The sequence below is a fragment of the Fringilla coelebs genome (assembly GCF_963513975.1).
Source record: "Fringilla coelebs genome assembly, chromosome: 2".
In the NCBI taxonomy this organism is placed as follows: Eukaryota; Metazoa; Chordata; class Aves; order Passeriformes; family Fringillidae; genus Fringilla; species Fringilla coelebs.
Genome location: NC_140029.1, coordinates 83366197 through 83384112, shown reverse-complemented (window position 1 = coordinate 83384112; position 17916 = coordinate 83366197). Strand labels below are relative to the sequence as shown.

At 37.2% G+C, this 17916-nt stretch overlaps 1 protein-coding gene across 6 annotated transcripts in view; it reads left to right on the top strand.

The window, feature by feature from the left end:
* The window catches only part of DLG2 (discs large MAGUK scaffold protein 2), a gene marked incomplete at its 5' end in the record, with an annotated part of 981693 nt that overhangs the window by 782338 nt on the left and 181439 nt on the right, over positions 1-17916 (top strand). For all 6 annotated transcript variants that reach the window (XM_084227140.1, XM_084227144.1, XM_084227143.1 and 3 more), the window contains one exon: positions 5355-5457. In XM_084227140.1, coding sequence (XP_084083266.1) covers positions 5355-5457 — 103 coding nt within the window. The remainder of the gene's footprint in view (positions 1-5354; positions 5458-17916) is intronic.

Sequence of the window (17916 nt, the reverse complement as noted above, 5' to 3'; positions counted from 1 at the left end):
CCTTCCTTCCTTCCTTCCTTCCTTCCTTCCTTCCTTCCTTCCTTCCTTCCTTCCTTCCTTCCTTCCTTCCTTCCTTCCTCCCTTCCTCCCTTCCTCCCTCCCTCCCTCCCTCCCTCCCTCCCTCCCTCCCTCCCCCCCTCCCCCCCTCCCCCCCTCCCATTCTGCAGCGTGGTTATTCCACCTGCTTGTGAGGAAGGTTTCCTCAGAAATGTTCACATCAAATCATCCCTAATGGGTTTTTTCCAGTCTTCCTTGTTTTACATTCCCAGTGACTAAACAGGACTGCTGGAGAGCATGGCCCAGCTTTCCTCTCATCTCTTGATGATGTGCACAACAATACTTGATGATGTGCAGAATTAAGGCAGAAAATAGGGGGTTTTGTATCTTCTCTTAATGCAAACAATGGGAATTCTGGCTGTAAGCAATTGTCATTATTCAGACTTCTGTTTGCTTTTTTCAGGCATGAAAAGCTCTTATTTTATGATTTCAACAAATAGAAGAATTTAGATAGAATTTGAAAACTCTGCTCTATTGTTTGTTTTGTGGTAAAAGAATGCCTTTCCTTCACCTTTTAATTTAGTGTATAAAAGCATGTACTATGTCAGTGACAACTTAAAGTAATGGAAAGAAACCCTTTATGTTTCCTCCTCAGGGAAATGATATGTTTTTCCTTTCTTTTCCAATCCAACAAGGTATTTGGTTCCAAGTATTCATTTAACTACAGTATGAACACAAAATAAGGTGGCCTAAAGAAAGAAATGGCAAAATAAACCAGATTATTCTGCTAGCTTCTGTTTGAATAACCTACATTAAAATCATGTTGGGTTTCTAGAAGCCAACCAAACTGCGACAAGTCTGTTTAGAATACAATCAAATGTCTACTAATATGGGCCACTCAAATATTTTAGAGGGAATATAACTCTTCCAATTTTAGAAGAGCTCAATCTATGCCAAAAGTAAATCTGATCTTTCATTTCAATTATGATTCAGCATTAAATGAAGAAGATCATGCTTTAGAGTCAACAAAAGCAAAGTAATTACTGTGAGCTATTGTTGCATCATTTTCTCCATTTCAATTTAGTTTTGACTCTAGAGTTTTCAACTCTGATCTTCTATTGCAGCACTCCTCTTTGTTGTAAGCTTTTGAACTGCTTTTTGCCAGTTCGAAACACAGAAGAGACAGACTTCAGTAGAAGCTGCAGGCTCTTCTTATTTCCATTATGTCAAATCCATTTTAGAGCTGGGCATCAGAAATTGTGCAGTCAAGTTCATTCTGGGCCAGGACATCAGGGCTGTGCAGTCAAGCTCAGAATAGCTACTTTGCTTATTGTATAATACATTCTAAAGGAAGCAAGCCCATTTATTATAGAAAAAAAAAACAAAAAACCAAACAATTAAAACACCTTTGATATTTATTAAACTTTCCTGTGCACATTTGCACCTTTTTCTGATTTTTTAAAATTTACTGATTATTCTTCACATAAATTATGGTAAATTAATTAAAAGCAGTAGTTTTCAGCAGATTTAACAATTTGCAATGAAATCATATCAGGGAAAAATGTTTCTGCACACAATTATTATCAGACATTAAATTAAGATTGCTTTGGAGGAAGAGGCAAGACAGAGTATTATTTATTTTATTCTCTCCGAATTCTTGTTCATTTTGGTCTGATGGTAAAAATTTGATTAAAATAGATAAACTAATGGTGCCTTTCATAAAGATTTAATATTGTATGTGAATATGCTGATTTTCAACTAGAAGGTTTGGGAGCTGATTATATTTGCTTTTAAATAGGGGGAAATGATACCCAGAAATCAAGTTAGCATCTACTCTTCTTTTTGTTTACAAATTCAGATTATAAGTAATTTCTAAATTTAATACCTATTATCCTCCAGTGAGATCCTGTCACTGTTAGTGAATAAAATAACATGCAAACAGAACTCTCCCTATTTAGCAATGGTTATGTGATTTTTTTTTTCTGCAGCTGTGTGTCTCCAAGAGGGAGATCACTGTTTTGGCAACCTGATGTGGTCAGGTCATTTCCCTGGTCTACATTGCTTAATCTGGTTTGCCTAGCTTGATTGTGATCTAGATGAAAATTGCAGACCATAGGATTTATGTGTTATTTTCTCTCTGACATTTCTTTTCCTTGCTCTTTTGATTTTGGCCACTCGGGCCTCTTAAGTCTTACTCAAGTGTCTATCCCCAGCTATATCCTAATGTAGAAGGGAAATTATTTCAGTAAAATTAATTCACTGCAATGTGTTGTGTTTGTACCTTAGGCAATCATTTCTTGTAGACCAAGGGTGCAAAGGGCAAAAAGTAGTCAGCTGCCATTTCAGCTGAAATGTTCATTTCAGTTGGCTTCTTGTTCCTCTGTGGAGAAGTGAAAAGTATTTGTATAACAACTTCAGTGAAATTCCTGTCTTATATTCACAGTCTTTATGTGTTATTAGGATTGTCCTTATTAGTTCACACAGACATAGAACTATTGTTTCTCCGAGGAGAAGGAGAATAAGCATGTGACTTCCTTATTCTTTCATACATTGTCCCCTTTTATCTATAGAGAGATTATTGGAATTTTTTTGTGATGTTTGAATCTTCTGTACTATTAACACGACTTCACAGACCACTACAATGTTTTCCTATATTGCTTAGGAAAGGCTTGTGTCCTCTCATAGTCTTTGAGCTCAAGCCTGAACTTTTTTTTTTTTTTTTTTTTTTTTTTCCCTTTGGGACATTCTAATGCTGACCAGGTGACATAATCCTTATCCATCTCCCCAGCTCAGGAGCTCAGGAATTCAGGAGTGTTCCTTTAAGCTTTCCTTCAGATCATCCTATGCTTTTGTGGGACGCCATCAAGGACTTCAGTTATGAAAGGGAAAAGCACACAGATAAAAACAAAGCTCTCTCTTAAAGGGAGGGTTACTTGGCTTCAGATTTGTCTTCTTCAGACCCAGAATCAAGGCTGATGTTTTCTTTATGTCGTGATGTAGGCACTGTTCTTAAATTTAGGAATTGTGCACACACTTCACAAAACTCAGTTTTATGCTCAGTTATTGAATAATTGTAGTGCTGGTACATCTGTGCTCAATGCAATGCAGCATCAAGTGTCATAACATCATGACTGAGGAAAGGTAGGGAACAGCACCTCTTTTTCTACAGCAGTACCCTTATTTGTGTTCCTTACAGGAAGGTGTTACTCTCAACAGGTGTTGCAAAGTCCTAGTTGATTTCATCTTCCTCTTTAGGTAATTTCACTGTTGCAGATTAAAATATGGTAGATTTTTATGGCACTGAAAGTTCTGCTTCTCTCCTTTTGTTCTTTTAGAATGCACTTAACTATTTCTCTCTAGGGTCATATATTCCTAGACTGAATTTCAGTGGGTGTTTCCCAGAGGTTTCAGTGCACAACTTTAATGAAAGCTTTTGAACCTTTGGCTCATTTTTTTGAAAGCTTCTACCAGCCATTATAACATCCCAGGGAGATGGGACAACTGAGGACTCCTGTAGTAAATTATAAAGTTTATCATGTTATATTTGCCCCATGCTCATAATTTCTGTGTACAGTCATCAGTTCTACAGCATCATGCAGTCTTCTGGATCAGAAGCTGTAGTATCTCCTGGGCTTTATATAAATGCTATCACAAATTAGTTTTTCTAATAGTAATAATCTAAATGTTATTTGCATACTAGTAAGGACTAAATTTTGTCTTGCAACTAAGGAAGAAATTTTTTATGATGTCAGTGGTGAGACACTAGCACAGATTTCCCAGAGAGGTGGTGGGAGCTCCATTCCTGCAAGCATTCAAGGTTAGGATGGACAGGATTCTGAGCCACATGGTCTAGTTGAAGATGTGCCTGAACTTTAAATTGCAGAGGCATTTTAAAGTACCATTCCAACCCAAACTATTCTATGACTCTGTGATTCCATTGGAAATAATAATTGTGTTCTCAAAACAGCATAATTGCTAAAATTTGATCAAAGACATCAATTTAAGATGGGCCAGTTTCTAAACGTTATCGAGCCAAATAAGTACATTCATAACAGACTCAATAGCTGTCACTTAAAAGGTTCTATGGAATATAATTTATTTTTGTAATCCTTAAAAAGTTGTGAAATTTAAAAAACCTTTCTTTTTAATACGTGCTTAGACATCTTACAGTGGTACTTGGTAAATATAAATACAAATATTTGCTATAGCTGAGGATTTGAGTCGAGTGTTTTGGCGTATTTGCTTCATTTGGCATGATTCTCATTCCTCTCCCTGCCCTTTATTTCCTTTTTTTTCTTTTCCTCAATCGTCAGAATTGGGTTTCTGTCCTGCTGAAGTTGTTTAATATCAAAAATTTCCTGTTACTCAAAAATATTACAAAGTGGAAACCTGTAGAAGTAAGAGGAAAGACAGATAAATACATAAGATAAACAGATACATAAATGCAAACATAAATACATAAATAAAAGAAATCTCACATACTTCAGTACAGCCAGACAGTAATTCTCCCACTGGAAGGCAGGATTCAAGTTACTGGATCAGTTAATAAATCTATGTGTGAATTCTGTCTCTTCCTTAGAATACTGCTGACAAAATATGTACCACAAAAAGAAATCCAAAGAGTTCTGAAACTGCCCCTGATTTTTAGGGATGGATTTTCTACTTTTTTCTACGCTGTTCCTCTTCCATGTCTTGTACAGCCAAAAATGGTTAAGAAAAACAAACCATATGGAAAGCTGTGTGTATGTTGGACAGCCAGAGCTGAGGAAGCTGTGTCTGATAGCAACTCCATTGCTGCCGTGTGCAAGATACAGGATATTTCCAGGAAATAGTTGGAGGGGTTGCATGAACAGAAAACAGCAGGAGGGGTTTTTGCTCTAAAAGTTCTGCAGCCAGCAGCATTTGTTAGACACGCTCTATGTATCTCTGGGTTTCCTGATGCCACTGACTGGGCCTGCAGAGTCTGACTGAAGGATTCTTTGCTTGCAGTATTCTTCAGTGGCCTTCAAGCATCACTGAAAATTTATCTTTTGAACTTAATATACTAAGTGATATTGCTTGATGAAGAGATAACCAGACATGTAAACTCAGTAGAGCAGGAAACACCCAAAAGTTCTGGTCAGAGAATTTGCATGGATAAGCACAGCCAAACTATGGGGTGAGTGGTACTGGTGTGCGTCCTCTTGGCCAGTCACAGGAAGTTTCCTCTCAGCCTTTTTGATTTTGTACTTTGCTTCTGCACCTGGGCATCCATCTGACCTTTGCATCCATCAGATACTTAGGCTAGAAGCCCACTTCTGTCTCCCTGTCTAATGTCAAGCTGCTCATAGCTGTCGTTGTCTTGGTTCCCTGCGCAGGTGAACGGCATTGATCTCCGCGGCGCTACCCATGAGCAGGCTGCGGCTGCGCTCAAAGGAGCGGGGCAGACGGTAACCATCATAGCACAATACCAGCCAGAGGGTAAGTGAAACAACCACCTGGAAGGCACATGGCAAAAGAGGAGTGCTCTGGAGCCACTCTTTTAACAGGGTGAGGCTGCTGTAGGTAGCGAGTTTCCCAGCTATCATCAGCAGTCGTCTGGAATGGAAATCAAAGTGACAATTCTGTCCCAAGGATATGGCTGTATTTTTGTCACAGAGCACTCTTGAAGTGTGCATATAATAACAACACAGTAATCAACACTTAGTTATTCATTTTATTCTCATTAGTGCTCATTTTATGTACTTTTCTAGTTCCTTCCTGGAAATAGGTTGAGACCAGGAATGCCAGGAAGATCTGACATTGCTTCAAACAGTCAGATTAGAATTAGACAAGGATAAATGCTTCCTGCAGAATGTAGAGCTTCCCGTTATTACTTTTGGATGACAGCGTCCTCATACCTTCAGGGCAATTAGGCCTGGATAACAACTACTTATTAGAGAAAATGGCAGCTTTCTAAATAAAAGCATCAGCAGGAAATTCAGCAAAATGCAAGACATTTAAGGTGGGATGCATCTCATTCCAATTTTGCTGTCAAATATTTAGCTTTCTAGAATTTAAGCTGGTTTCAGTGGGCAGAAGTAGGCACTTCTGATTTGGGGTCCAGAATTAAAGGGCAAGACTCCTTGTTGTCTATGATCAGTGACCCAAATGACTATCTGAGGTTCTCAAGGAATTTGTGAGAGGAATATTACCTTCTGATTGGAACTCAAGGTGGTTTTTCTCTTCAGTAGTTATTACTTTAAAGTCTTTGCCAGATTAATTCAGCAAGTGCAAGTGTCTGTGAGGATTTGCTGGCATGTTATCATTTTTCAGGAAGCAGTTCTAGCTCAATTCACAAGTTGATTCTGCCTGATTGTGCCCCACCTAGGAGATATGTAAGTCTCATAGGTGAAAAAACAGCTCTAATAACATGCTCAGTCAGTCAGGTTTTTTAGGGAAGATGAATTAGTACTTCCAGAATTTATCCAATATGATACTTTCTTTAATTTCTTTGGATACTGATGATAGCATTCAAGGAGAAAAAGGGCTTCTATTTCAGTCAAATGTACAGTTATGCTTCAGATCTGGAATCAAGCATCCATTTATTAATTTTTCTCTGCTTGAGTCACCAAATGGAATTAATTGGACCATAGTAAGAAATGGGCAGATGAGGCAAATGAAAAGTATCTATCTTCAGTTAAATAAATGGAAGATATTAATTTAAAAATGTATTAGTAATAATCAGCATTATTTCCAAGAAGTATTGAAAAGCAGTTCCATTACAGATAGAGGTCTGCACTGGACTCTGAATGAAACCATGTTCCTGTTAGTTCCAGCAATCTTGTTTGCTGTCTGGTGATTTTACACTGCAATTATCACCATGGTGTCTGGGTACTTGTAGCAATCACTGGCATGTCACAGTTGTTCTGTGCCATTGTAATACATAAAAAAATACATTGCTTGACAGCTTTTTCCTATTAGGATTGAACTTCTAGTTGACATATTTGTACCCTACATTTTAGCAGCTCAGCCCTGTATCAAATTCAGTTTTGGTGAACATAAAATTCAAATGATACTGATGAAATCCATCAGGTATTATACTGGATATTTATTCCATGTATTCTATTTATTCTGTGTCATTGCTCCATTCACCAAAGCCCCTGTTGAGGGCAGACTAGTCCCAACTGCATCACTACTTGTCAGTGAAGCAAAGCCAGTTTTCTGTTTCAGCCAAATAGCTCAAAATACACCACTGAGAGTGAAGCTTGTGAGGAGCAGGGCCCAAAAGTTTGTTGTTTTATAGTAAATGATTAAATCTTTAAAGCTAGTGAGGGTTGTTGTCTATAGTTGTCCAGCATGTGTTATGTTACAGCTGAAATATTTCATTTTAATCTGAGATTCTGGTTAATGCAAACTACATAAGTCAAATATAAAATGAAATATTTGTTTCCTGAGAATTCCCTCACAGCAAAGAAAGATGAAAAAAATTTTAAAGAGTTACATAACCTTCACAAAAGGTTATATAAAGATTTATAGGCTACACAGAAAGACAAACACACTCTATATAAGACTAAATACTTATTTTATTCTAAAGTTATTGCAGAACTTTTTTTGTCCCTTATTTGAAATTTATACCTGATTTCTTATTTACTATATCTTATCTTGTTGTATATATTGGAATATAATCATAAAATATTCTTAAAACTGTACAGCTGTCCTTCCTTCTGGGGCTTCTCACTTTTAAATGCTTCCAAATCTAGTAAAGTACATAAGATAAGTTGGCTGGTAGCTTCTTCCATTTTCACACTAGAAGTTCTGAGTAGTTACTACAACTTCAGGGTTTTCTGGGGAGATCCAAGAACAGTCACTACAAGTGTTAATCAGTACTTTTTTTTTAATGTCTTCGATTATTAAGCCATGAGATGTCGTTGCAAAAAAAAGCCAACATTCAATGAACCCTTTAGCTATTGATATTTCAGGTATTGAGTGATGATGATGATATAAGTGCCAGTCTATATTGTAAGCAAGCTGATGATTAGCAATTAAAATTGTGAGTAGAAAAAGTTTATTTTATGCAGTGAAGGAAAGCTTCCAGTATGATTATTGGTATTTTCTCAAAAAATAAATAATGTGGTATGCTGTGAGAAAAAAATAAGGTAAATACTATAGAAACAGCTTTCAAAGTTTAAATGTCCCTTTCCTTGTTTCAAACAGAATCCCATTCAAAGCCTCATACAAACTTCCTTTGCATTTATGTGTAGATACTTGGCAAAAAATCTCATAGGAATGGTAACTCCTACAAAAAAAACAAAAAAACAAAACAAAAAAAAAAAAACCAAAAACAAACCCTAGTGCTTGCCATCAGTTTGAATAGCTTTTCCCATCAATATTGTGGTGCTTTTTTTGTCATCCTGTTTGGAATGCACAGATGCAGAGATGAGCTCAGACAAAACAGAATAGCATCACAACATTTTTTTGAATGCTGTCAGATCTGTGGTTGGTGATGGTGCTCAGCTGAACCACACTGCTCATCCCTCACATGGAAGTGGTCTGGGTGGAAATGCTGTAAAAGAGCACAGATACTGTGAATAAAGGGAGAATAGAAGAGACAAACAGTGATTTCATGCAAAGTTGTTGAATGGAAATAAAAGGGATAGTATAAGTTGAGAACCAATTCCTCAGTTTTGCTCTTCAGTCCCTTTTTTCCTCTTCTCTCCAAGAAACAGAAGAGGCAAAGCATTATGAAAATCCAAAGAGAAATCTAAATTCTGGGAGCAAAATTAGGGATAGATTATTAAGAGCAAGAGGAAATCAGATTCAGAAGTTGAAAATATCAGAGCTCAGCAGTAGAAGTACATTCTTAGGAACAGCAGCCATAACTGGGCTTTTTTAGTGATTTCTTACTTTTATTAAAAAAAACTGAAAACAACCTGTGTACTGGATGTTATGTACGCATGTATTGTGTAAATGGAGGAGAATGAATGTTAAGCATCATGATCTCTTAATAATCATTGTGGATGTAGTTTATATGGAGGTTTGTTGATGTATTCAGTCCACACCAACTAGCCCCCATGGGCTTCAAAAAGGTAACCTTTCATATTCTTGTGAAACTCACATCTTCTGCATGCGGTTGATATGAGATTAAAGATAATTTTGGGACCAAAAGCTACTTAGAACAAAATTAGAAGACAAACCAATCACTTATATTTAGCTTTGTACTCCAATTTCTTAATAATCAGAAGCATTTCGACTTTCCTTAACAGCTTAACAACTCTCAGATCACTTTTAAAATATTGCACAGATTTGAAGTAAATGCAAAATAAAAGCCTGAGCCTGGAAAATAATCTTAGGATGGATGCATCCCTGCTAAACAATTAAGTGGAAATTAAAATGGAATATATACCACACAGGGAACCACATCTTACACTTCCAGGTTTTTCTTCAGGACATATTTTGCTGTTTAACAGCAAAAGTTGCAAGTACAGCACAGTATGTAAGGAATTAAGAAAAAGAAAACAACATCTTTTCAGTTAAGCTACAATATATTTTTAAAGAAAAACAAACTTTGGTTGTAATAGTGACAATTTGTCCTGAAAGACACAGCTTGGGAGTGGGGACAGAGTTCTAGTCTCCTAATAAAGGTGATAAAAAGCTTTATTGCTCATTTTAGTCTCAAAAGCTCATGTTCCTTTCCCCCACAGCAGTGTGAAAAGGTGAAGTGTAGCCTTAAGATTTTTGAAAAATATTTGGTGTCAGTGGTCTACAAGCTGAGCTGTGCTGCATTGCAGTACCTCTGCAGCTATTGCCTCACAACAGTCCCTGGAAAAGTGTTAAACCAGTTGGAAGTTTCATGTGCTTTCAATCTTTCAAGCGAGCCAATTAACCAGCTCCCTTAACAGCTCATTGATTACAGTCTGATTAGAGCAGCTGGCACTGCAGCGGTTAAAAAGTTATTACAGGGAAAGAATTTGTGCTTTATCTCTTTGTGAGTGAGCTGCTGCTCGGTGCCTGTGGTGAGGTGAGTAGCTGAGCTTTAGATACAGAGCGAGTGTGAGAGGGAGAGACACTGTGAGAGGCAATGCCTGTCTCTGCAGGCAATAGCTGAAGGAATGTTTTGCAGAACTGCACCTAAGCAACTCCTGGAAGTACTGATAACTAAATTTACTTTTTTATTCTTTTGCTCCTAATTCTGGGAGGCTCCATAGTACATTAGAATAGACCTAACTTTTATGAGCAGCCCCAGATTTTATGAAAAGGAACCCCTTGTCTTACACATTTGCCTGACCTGCAGATGCTGAGATTTACTTTTTTTGAAAATATCAGATGAAAAATCCAGGAGTAACTTCTGAAGGTCTCTGAAATGATGGATACCCTTTTTTATTCCTTGTTCCTGCCTCAGAGTACTACACTTGTCTCCTCTTTTGGTACAACAGTCACGTAGATTCCTGATGCAGACATTTAACCTTTCCAGTGCTGTGGGAATTAGGTAGATAAAAACTACAAAAGAAAAAGAAAATAATTGTACTTATTCATCTTTGCCTAGGTTACTTCTATAATTTGAAATGTGACTAGCCACATTATAGCTCCCTTTCCCCAGTTGTTTAGAAGGAATGTAGCTTAATTACTTGGATGAAGTTGCATTACAGCAGTTGGCTTTTATCTGGAAGCCACTGTATCCAATTGCCAAAGAATGCAAGATATTAGAGTTACATTTCATGCATGTGCATTAAAGAGCAGAACATAATCTTGGAATGGCCAAGCTGCATCTGACCAAAGCACATTTGCTGAGGATCCAGTTTCCAACAGTGGCCAGCAGCTTAGAGAGAGGATAAAGACCAGGACAAGCGTGCCCTGAGTACTGTCCTACTCACCAGGGAGGTGAAAAATCCTCTCCTTGTCCTCAGGCAAAAAACACCACCACTATAAAGATGAATAAAAGTGAAAGAAAAGTTTAGAGGTATGTTTCATAGATTGTCCTGCTGAAGTTCAGTGAGTGAATTTTGTTAAGAAGCTTGGTCCATTTTTTTAAAGTTAGAAAAATTGAGAAAGAATGAGAAATACAAATGGCAAAACTCAACATTTTGATAGTATATTTTTCACCTTGTATTTGAACCTTTTTTTTTTTTGACACCACAAGAGAAGACGCATTGTTCCAGAACTAGAGAAATTTTTATTTCAAATCCCAATTAATTGATAATAGTTGATAGTGCACCAGAGTTCTCCTGTACAAGAGACTCTTTCAAATAGCAATATTAAAGGCTGGGTTTCCCCCCCCTTTTTTTTACAGTGGCATCTCCAGCTCTACTGTTTTCTTACTTACCCATAGAGGTTTTTTTACTGTGTTGAAGAACAGTAAATTGTTTTCTCTAGCTGATGAAATGGCAGGCCCATGCCTCCCTTACTTGCCCATGAAATGCTCATTGAAAAGAGGTTAGCCAGATCATAGAATAATTTCCATTGCAAGGGACCTTTAAAGGCCAGCTAGCTCCAGTCCTCCCAACATGATCAGGGATATCTTCAACTACATCAGTTGCTCAGAGCCCCATCCAATCTGGCCTTGAATGTTTCCAGGGATGGCCTGACAGATGATGCTGTCAAAACTGTTTCTCCCTTCTTGTAGATTTAACATGTTTTGCTTCAACAAAAGTTCCAGAGTTCGCTAAGCAAGAAATTGCCTCTTTGTTGCAGAGATTTCTGTGTTAGTGGAGATGTTTAACAGGTTTAACACAACTTCTCCTAGTGCACCAAATGGTATTTGTTGTGTTCAAAACCAATCCTTGAGTGCTCCAGGCTATTTCAGCAGTTAATGTACAGGGTTAAATGTTGAGATTGGCATTTTCTGCCTTTCTCTTGATCTAATAAATACAATTTTGTTACCCTTTAGAAAATGCACAAGTGCCAATATAGTACCCACTTGTCTGGCCATGCAAGACCTTTGCCTTAGGTCTAGCTTTAGTGCCTCTATTTGCTGCATATAATTTAGAATATACTGCTTTTATTTTTACATTGTTGAAGAAAAACCTTTACGTTTATAATTTCATTGCAAGTGTCACAATATCTTTACTTCAAGTAAAAATCTCCTAAAGCATATCTAAAATGGAAAGGATGATTAAAAAATCTCCCTGATAAACTTCCAAATTATTTTCTCATCTCATAGCATTTCCTTTCTGTTTGCCTGAGCTGTCCTCGCCACAGCTTCCACTTCACTGGAGATTAACTCTAGTCCCTGAGTGACTGTGTCTGTGTTCATGGACATTGCCCCAGCACTGACAGATATATCTGGGGCTCATCAGACGCCACAGATGAAGCACCAGGGATTACAAATGTTCTTGTAAAGTCAAGCCTTAGTAGGCTGCCCATAAGACACAAAAGGTTACATTTTAATTCCTCTGTTAAATTTGAAGATCACTTGCCTAGTAGAGTTACATAGTGAAACCTGTACAACATTAAATATTTTATAAAAAGAAGAAATTTTTTTTGTCTTTTCTAAAATAGTCAGCACTCACTATGCATCTATGCATGAAACAAGTTATGGATATATTTTCTTAATGTTTTCCTGCAGATTCACTTGTGTTTAATGTAGTCATCCTTGTCTGCTAGAGTGTATTTGCTGTTTCCTTACAGACTCATGAGTTTTCTCAATTCCCATTTTCATGAATGTTTCATTCTAAGTACTTAGTTTTTCATTCAGCCATATTTAACTCTTGTTTCTATCAACTGGCTTTAAATCTCCTTGAAATAGTACATTCTTCATTGAAGAATATACAGTTATCAATGTTGTGCAGGGAAAGTATGATTTCCTTTTAAAACCCATCTTTTGTTCTTTTCATTTTAAATGTGAAAACATGAAGTTATGTGGTTGGGAGTTTTTTTCCTGTAGTCCTTGAAGCTTCATTAGTAGTGCAGGTCTTGCTTATTTTTTTGTTGCTCATACACAGCCTTCTATGCTTAATCATATTTATGGACACATGGGGTGTATCTGCTAATTCCTCATGCTGGAGATTATGAATTACTTTCCTTTGACAATTTATTAATTTAAATTCAGTGTTTTCCACTTTTTACTGTTTTCTTAAGGTTTATTAATAAGTTTGGTTGGGAATACAAATAAAGAGTTGGTTTTGGGGTTTTTTTGCAACAGGACTAATGTTTGCAGCTGCTCTTTTAACTGGTAAATACAGCCTACAGATTGTTCCAAATTTTCTTCCTTGTCTTAGATCTCACTAAAACTTTGTTTTTGCCCTTACCTGACAGCTTTTGTGGAAAACAAGGTCTTCTTTCAATGGCAAAGACATGTATGGATATATCCAGGCCTTTCAGAAGGGGGTATGCAGTATGAGTGAGCAGAGGGGAGCCCAAGGATAATTCCCTAAGGAACCAGAATAAGGTTGACATTATTTCTGAACCCATTCCAGTGTTTCTTTTCTTAATCTCTTTCAATTTGTTATTGTGACTTTCATCTGGAAAAATGCATTTCATGCTAAAGATGTTTTGTGTTTACTTTCAATTTTTACTTTTTGGGCGATAAGTCTTGCCAACATTTTTTCTATTTAAATTCTTTCATAGCAGCATCCTTTCATATATCATATGACCCCGAGAAGCTCCTATTTATTGTTATCTATTTATTTTAAAATGTATTCTCTTTGCCTTCTCATTGATGTTCGCACTTTGCAAAGACAGGGTTTGTTTCTTTGTTGTTCTGCTTCTTATTTCTTTTCAGTGACAGATGTTTTTCCTTCTTTTCTTGCAGTTAATATAAGTCTGTCCTATCCTATTGCCACTGCCTTTCCTAGTCTTCCTGGTAACTAACAAACTTCAGCTTTAGGAGTTGTTATATAACTCATAGCTGGCCCTGGGTGATTGGGCTTTTAAAGATGCTGAAGGCTCTTTGCTGAAGTATTCTTATATCCAAACAGTTTAACACATTTTAGTATATTAGAATTCAAAAACTCACTAGAAACCTGTTTTTCTTCTGCCTTCAGGTGAATTACTTCATGGAGAGACATGACTGAAAATACAAAGTACTTCAATTACTAGCTGGCATTCCACAATGTAGTCAATATTACCAATGCTCATGTGCTTCAAATAATAATATATAGCTTCTGTGCAATCCTTGTGTGTTCAGCTCATGTCCCTAGAAAATATGAATACTAAAATTTAACCTTTTTTTGCAGTAATTTATGTAAAAATACTGAGCAAGTAAGATATTTCAGTTTGAAATTAAAAGTATATTCTCCTGGTGTTTCCTGCAGACCTTCTCTTGAATCTGTTGAAAAGAAAAAAAATAAGTAGTTTTTCTTTGGAATCTATCCTGCGAGTTCACAGTGCATTTGTGTCAGCACTTAGTTAGAAACAGACAAACTGAGGAGAGAGTTTCTGGTGTTATTTTTTTTGCTTGCAAAACACCAGCAAGGGAGAAAGTGGTGAGGCACTGGCACAGGTTGCCCAGAGACTTTGTGGATGCCCCATCCCTGGAAGTGTTCAAGACCAGGTTGCATGAGGCTTGGAACATCCTGGTCTCTTGGAAATGTGTCCCTGCCCATGGCAGGTGGCTTGGAACTGGGTGATCTTTAAGGTCCCTTCCAACCAAAACCATTCTGTGATTCTGTGACTGATTCTAGGATACACAAGGATGAAGTTTTCCCAAAGGATGCAGAGATTATCTCCTGCTTCTGAAGATCTTATGCTGAGGAAAGATAGTAAGTCTGATAGAAAGTGACAGGAGTTATGCTGGCATTGATAAATATCACAGGAGACAACAGCATATCAGGGATTTTCTTGGCCCAGTGCTGTGGCTGCTGTCAGCACAAAATCCTCAGTGAGTGTTAGGGACAGTCTTTCATGATTTGTATTTTTAAAATTCATAGTTCTTGACACATACAGGGATTTGCTTTTAATTATAATACAGAGCCAGGCAAAAACAAACAAAAAAAAAAAGAGTAATGCTTTCTTAAAAAGAGGCCATTGGCTAAGCTGCTTGCCTGAGGTCTCTCAGTGAAGATGCAATCTCTCTCAGGTCTTTCAGCCTTTGTTGATGAGGTGAGTCTTTTCTCACCAGCTGTAGAGGGACTATCAATGACTAACTGAAGCTGGATGGGCAAAGCTAAAGCAAGATGAATTTGCCTCTTCTCGTGTCCCTGCAAAGCAGCTACTGGAAAGTGCTGTGCAGACATCAAACTGCTTTCCCCAGCTCAACAGGTGAACCGCTAATGAAGCCAGAAAAAAACTTGTTGAGGTCTCTGCCTTTAGTTTATTGCTAGCCAAGAGTTTCTCTCAGGAATAATTCTTGAGGTGAGTTAGTGAAGTCATTATTTTGTTGGAGGAAGAGAAAAATGGGAAAAATCACAGACAACTTGAAGTTGTGATTCCAGAAAAATAAAAACTTAAGAGTTTCAAGGCAAGATAGGAAATTACAAGACAACAAATTCTAGATAATTGGTTGGTTAATTTGAATTTATTCCCTATGGGCAAGAATGACAGCAGAGTGTGAGAAATGAAACATAAAGAGAGCACATTTACACAGAGGGAGACAAAGTAATAAGAGGGAAGATCTATTTAGATCTACTCCTATTTGCTGCACTTGCATGCACAGCATTTTTAAGGATTTCACTTACAGCAGTGAATAGTAACTGTGCTTCATGTGCCTTCCTGGCTCTGATCTCTGCCTCCTGGGAGTGGCAATATGTGGGATCTTTAGTGAAAGTAAAAACATTGATTTGAGGTGCATTCTATGTTTAGGTGACCATGGCATTATTAAGAACAGAAATTCTGTTGAGTAGACTTCTATGCACACTGACACACAGGCATAAACACTCATGCAGCCTTTGGAATCTAGAACCTGGGATCCACAGGGCCAGATTTTAAGAGCTATCTTAAAGGGTAAAGGGTATATCTGCAAGAGATCTCATTACAGCTATCATATTCTGCACATTCTTAGATGGTAGGTGCTTGTGAAGGGTAGGCAATAAGGTAAACAGCTTCAGATCATGCACTAAGCTGTGCCTGGGATAAAACTATTTTTCAGCAAGTCAACTCAATGCCTCAGAAAACCTTTGCTACCAAGCTGCTTCCACAATTAATTCCCCCTATTTCCATTATCTTGATCTACGTCACTCTTTCTTACATTACTTGCCTTTTCATGATTGTTAAGATGGCAGCTGACAAGAGAAATAATAATCAGATTTAGACTACATTGTCAGTCTCAATACTTCATTATAGACTCAATGAAAATACTTAATTAACTGCAGAGTCACTGAAATAATGCCATATGTCATGTCAGCTTCAAAAAAACCCTCTTTTCGATATTAATTTTGAGTAGGAAAACCTTTGCTCAACAGGAAAATGCCCTGAAGATACATATTATCTTTGATTTTACCCTCTCTCACCTATATGGGTTACTGTATAATGGCTGAATTAGAAATTTAAGGGAATGCTGAAGTAAATGGAAATTTTTTAAATTAAGTTTTAACTACAGCTGACTGTGAAGAAGTGTTTAAAGATACAACTTCATTTATCTACAAAGTTAAAATTTCCCTATATTTTAACCTGAGAATCCATCTTCTTTTAGAAGCTCAAGTATCTTGAAGAGAAAGTAACTTTATCCCCTGGTTTCAGGGTGGAAGATGGTTTCAGCAATATTATAGTTAATGTTTCAAAGCCATGCATTCAAATTATGCTCTGAAATAGAAATGTCCTGATATGAATTATGTGACTGATAATTTCTCATAAAATTCAGTTAAATTATATTTTGTAGCTTAAACATGGACATTGAAGTCTGACATAAGTCACCTTTTAGTAAAATTTGTTTTCAGACATCTTGAAGGACTTTCTTGTGACATTATAATTCACTTTGCAGTTTTCAAGGGAAATATGTGAGACTAACCCAAGCAATAATTACTTTCAGCACTTATAATAGTTATTTTTAGCACTTCATTTATTAAGTACATTTGCTTTTAAATGGCTTACAGTTAAGAATTATGCAGAAAATTCAGGTTTTGAAAACTTTGAACAAAATTTCTGAATACTGAGTTTAATTGTTGCTTCAGTGCTGTTTGGTGCCTAAACACACAAAGAAATGTGTAACACACATGTTACGAGTCAGGTTACCTTAGTTTCAGTTGAGTGCATATGCCCCCTAGACAAGAACTTTTCATTTTCTTGGAGACTCAGATTAGGAGGGATTTTGCTGGCTCACAGAGACAGACATTTGGCAACAGGGAGCGAGTGTGAAATGGGGACAGGGGAGAGAGATGGAAAACCTTCGTACTTTGGTGTTCTATCATTTCATTTGTGAAGTGAGTGCTAGAAGTTTTTGTACAGTTGGGCACTTTGGTGGCAATTGTAAGAGGGTTTTTTATGTGTGTGTGTGTCCATACTTTCCGGTGTTTCTCTTTTAAACCTCCCATTGTGTTACATATGTGAAGATGTGTATTTGTGCAAAGTTCTGTGTGGTGATCCTCACCTCCTTTAGCATTCGAGCAGCCTCTGATGTAAGTAATCAAAGCAATGTCTGGATCAGAATGATTTCCCTAAATGTCTTGGAGGGTAATGCACAGCCAGTTCAGCTTGTGTCCCAATAGTAATGTACCTGCATTATTTTTCTTCTCTTCAATTGTATGCCCTGCATCTCTGAAAAATAATCTGAAATTTGCATCTGTCTTAGAAATTCATTCTCTATATAAAGGAAGGCTACTCACTGTAAGGTAAGTATCTTCTTTATGATGGGTTGCTAGTTGCTTTTTAAACTGAAAAAAGATTTAGATTAGATGATAGGGAAAAAATCTATACTCATTGGGTGGTGAAGCATTGGCATAGGTTGCCCAGAGAAGCTGTAGGTGCTTCATCCCTGGAAGTGTTCAAGGCCAGGTTGGATGGGGCTTTGAGCAGCCTGGTCTAATGAAATGTGTCCCTGCCCATGGCAGGAGGGTTGGAACCAGAAGATCTTTAAGGTCCCTTCCAATC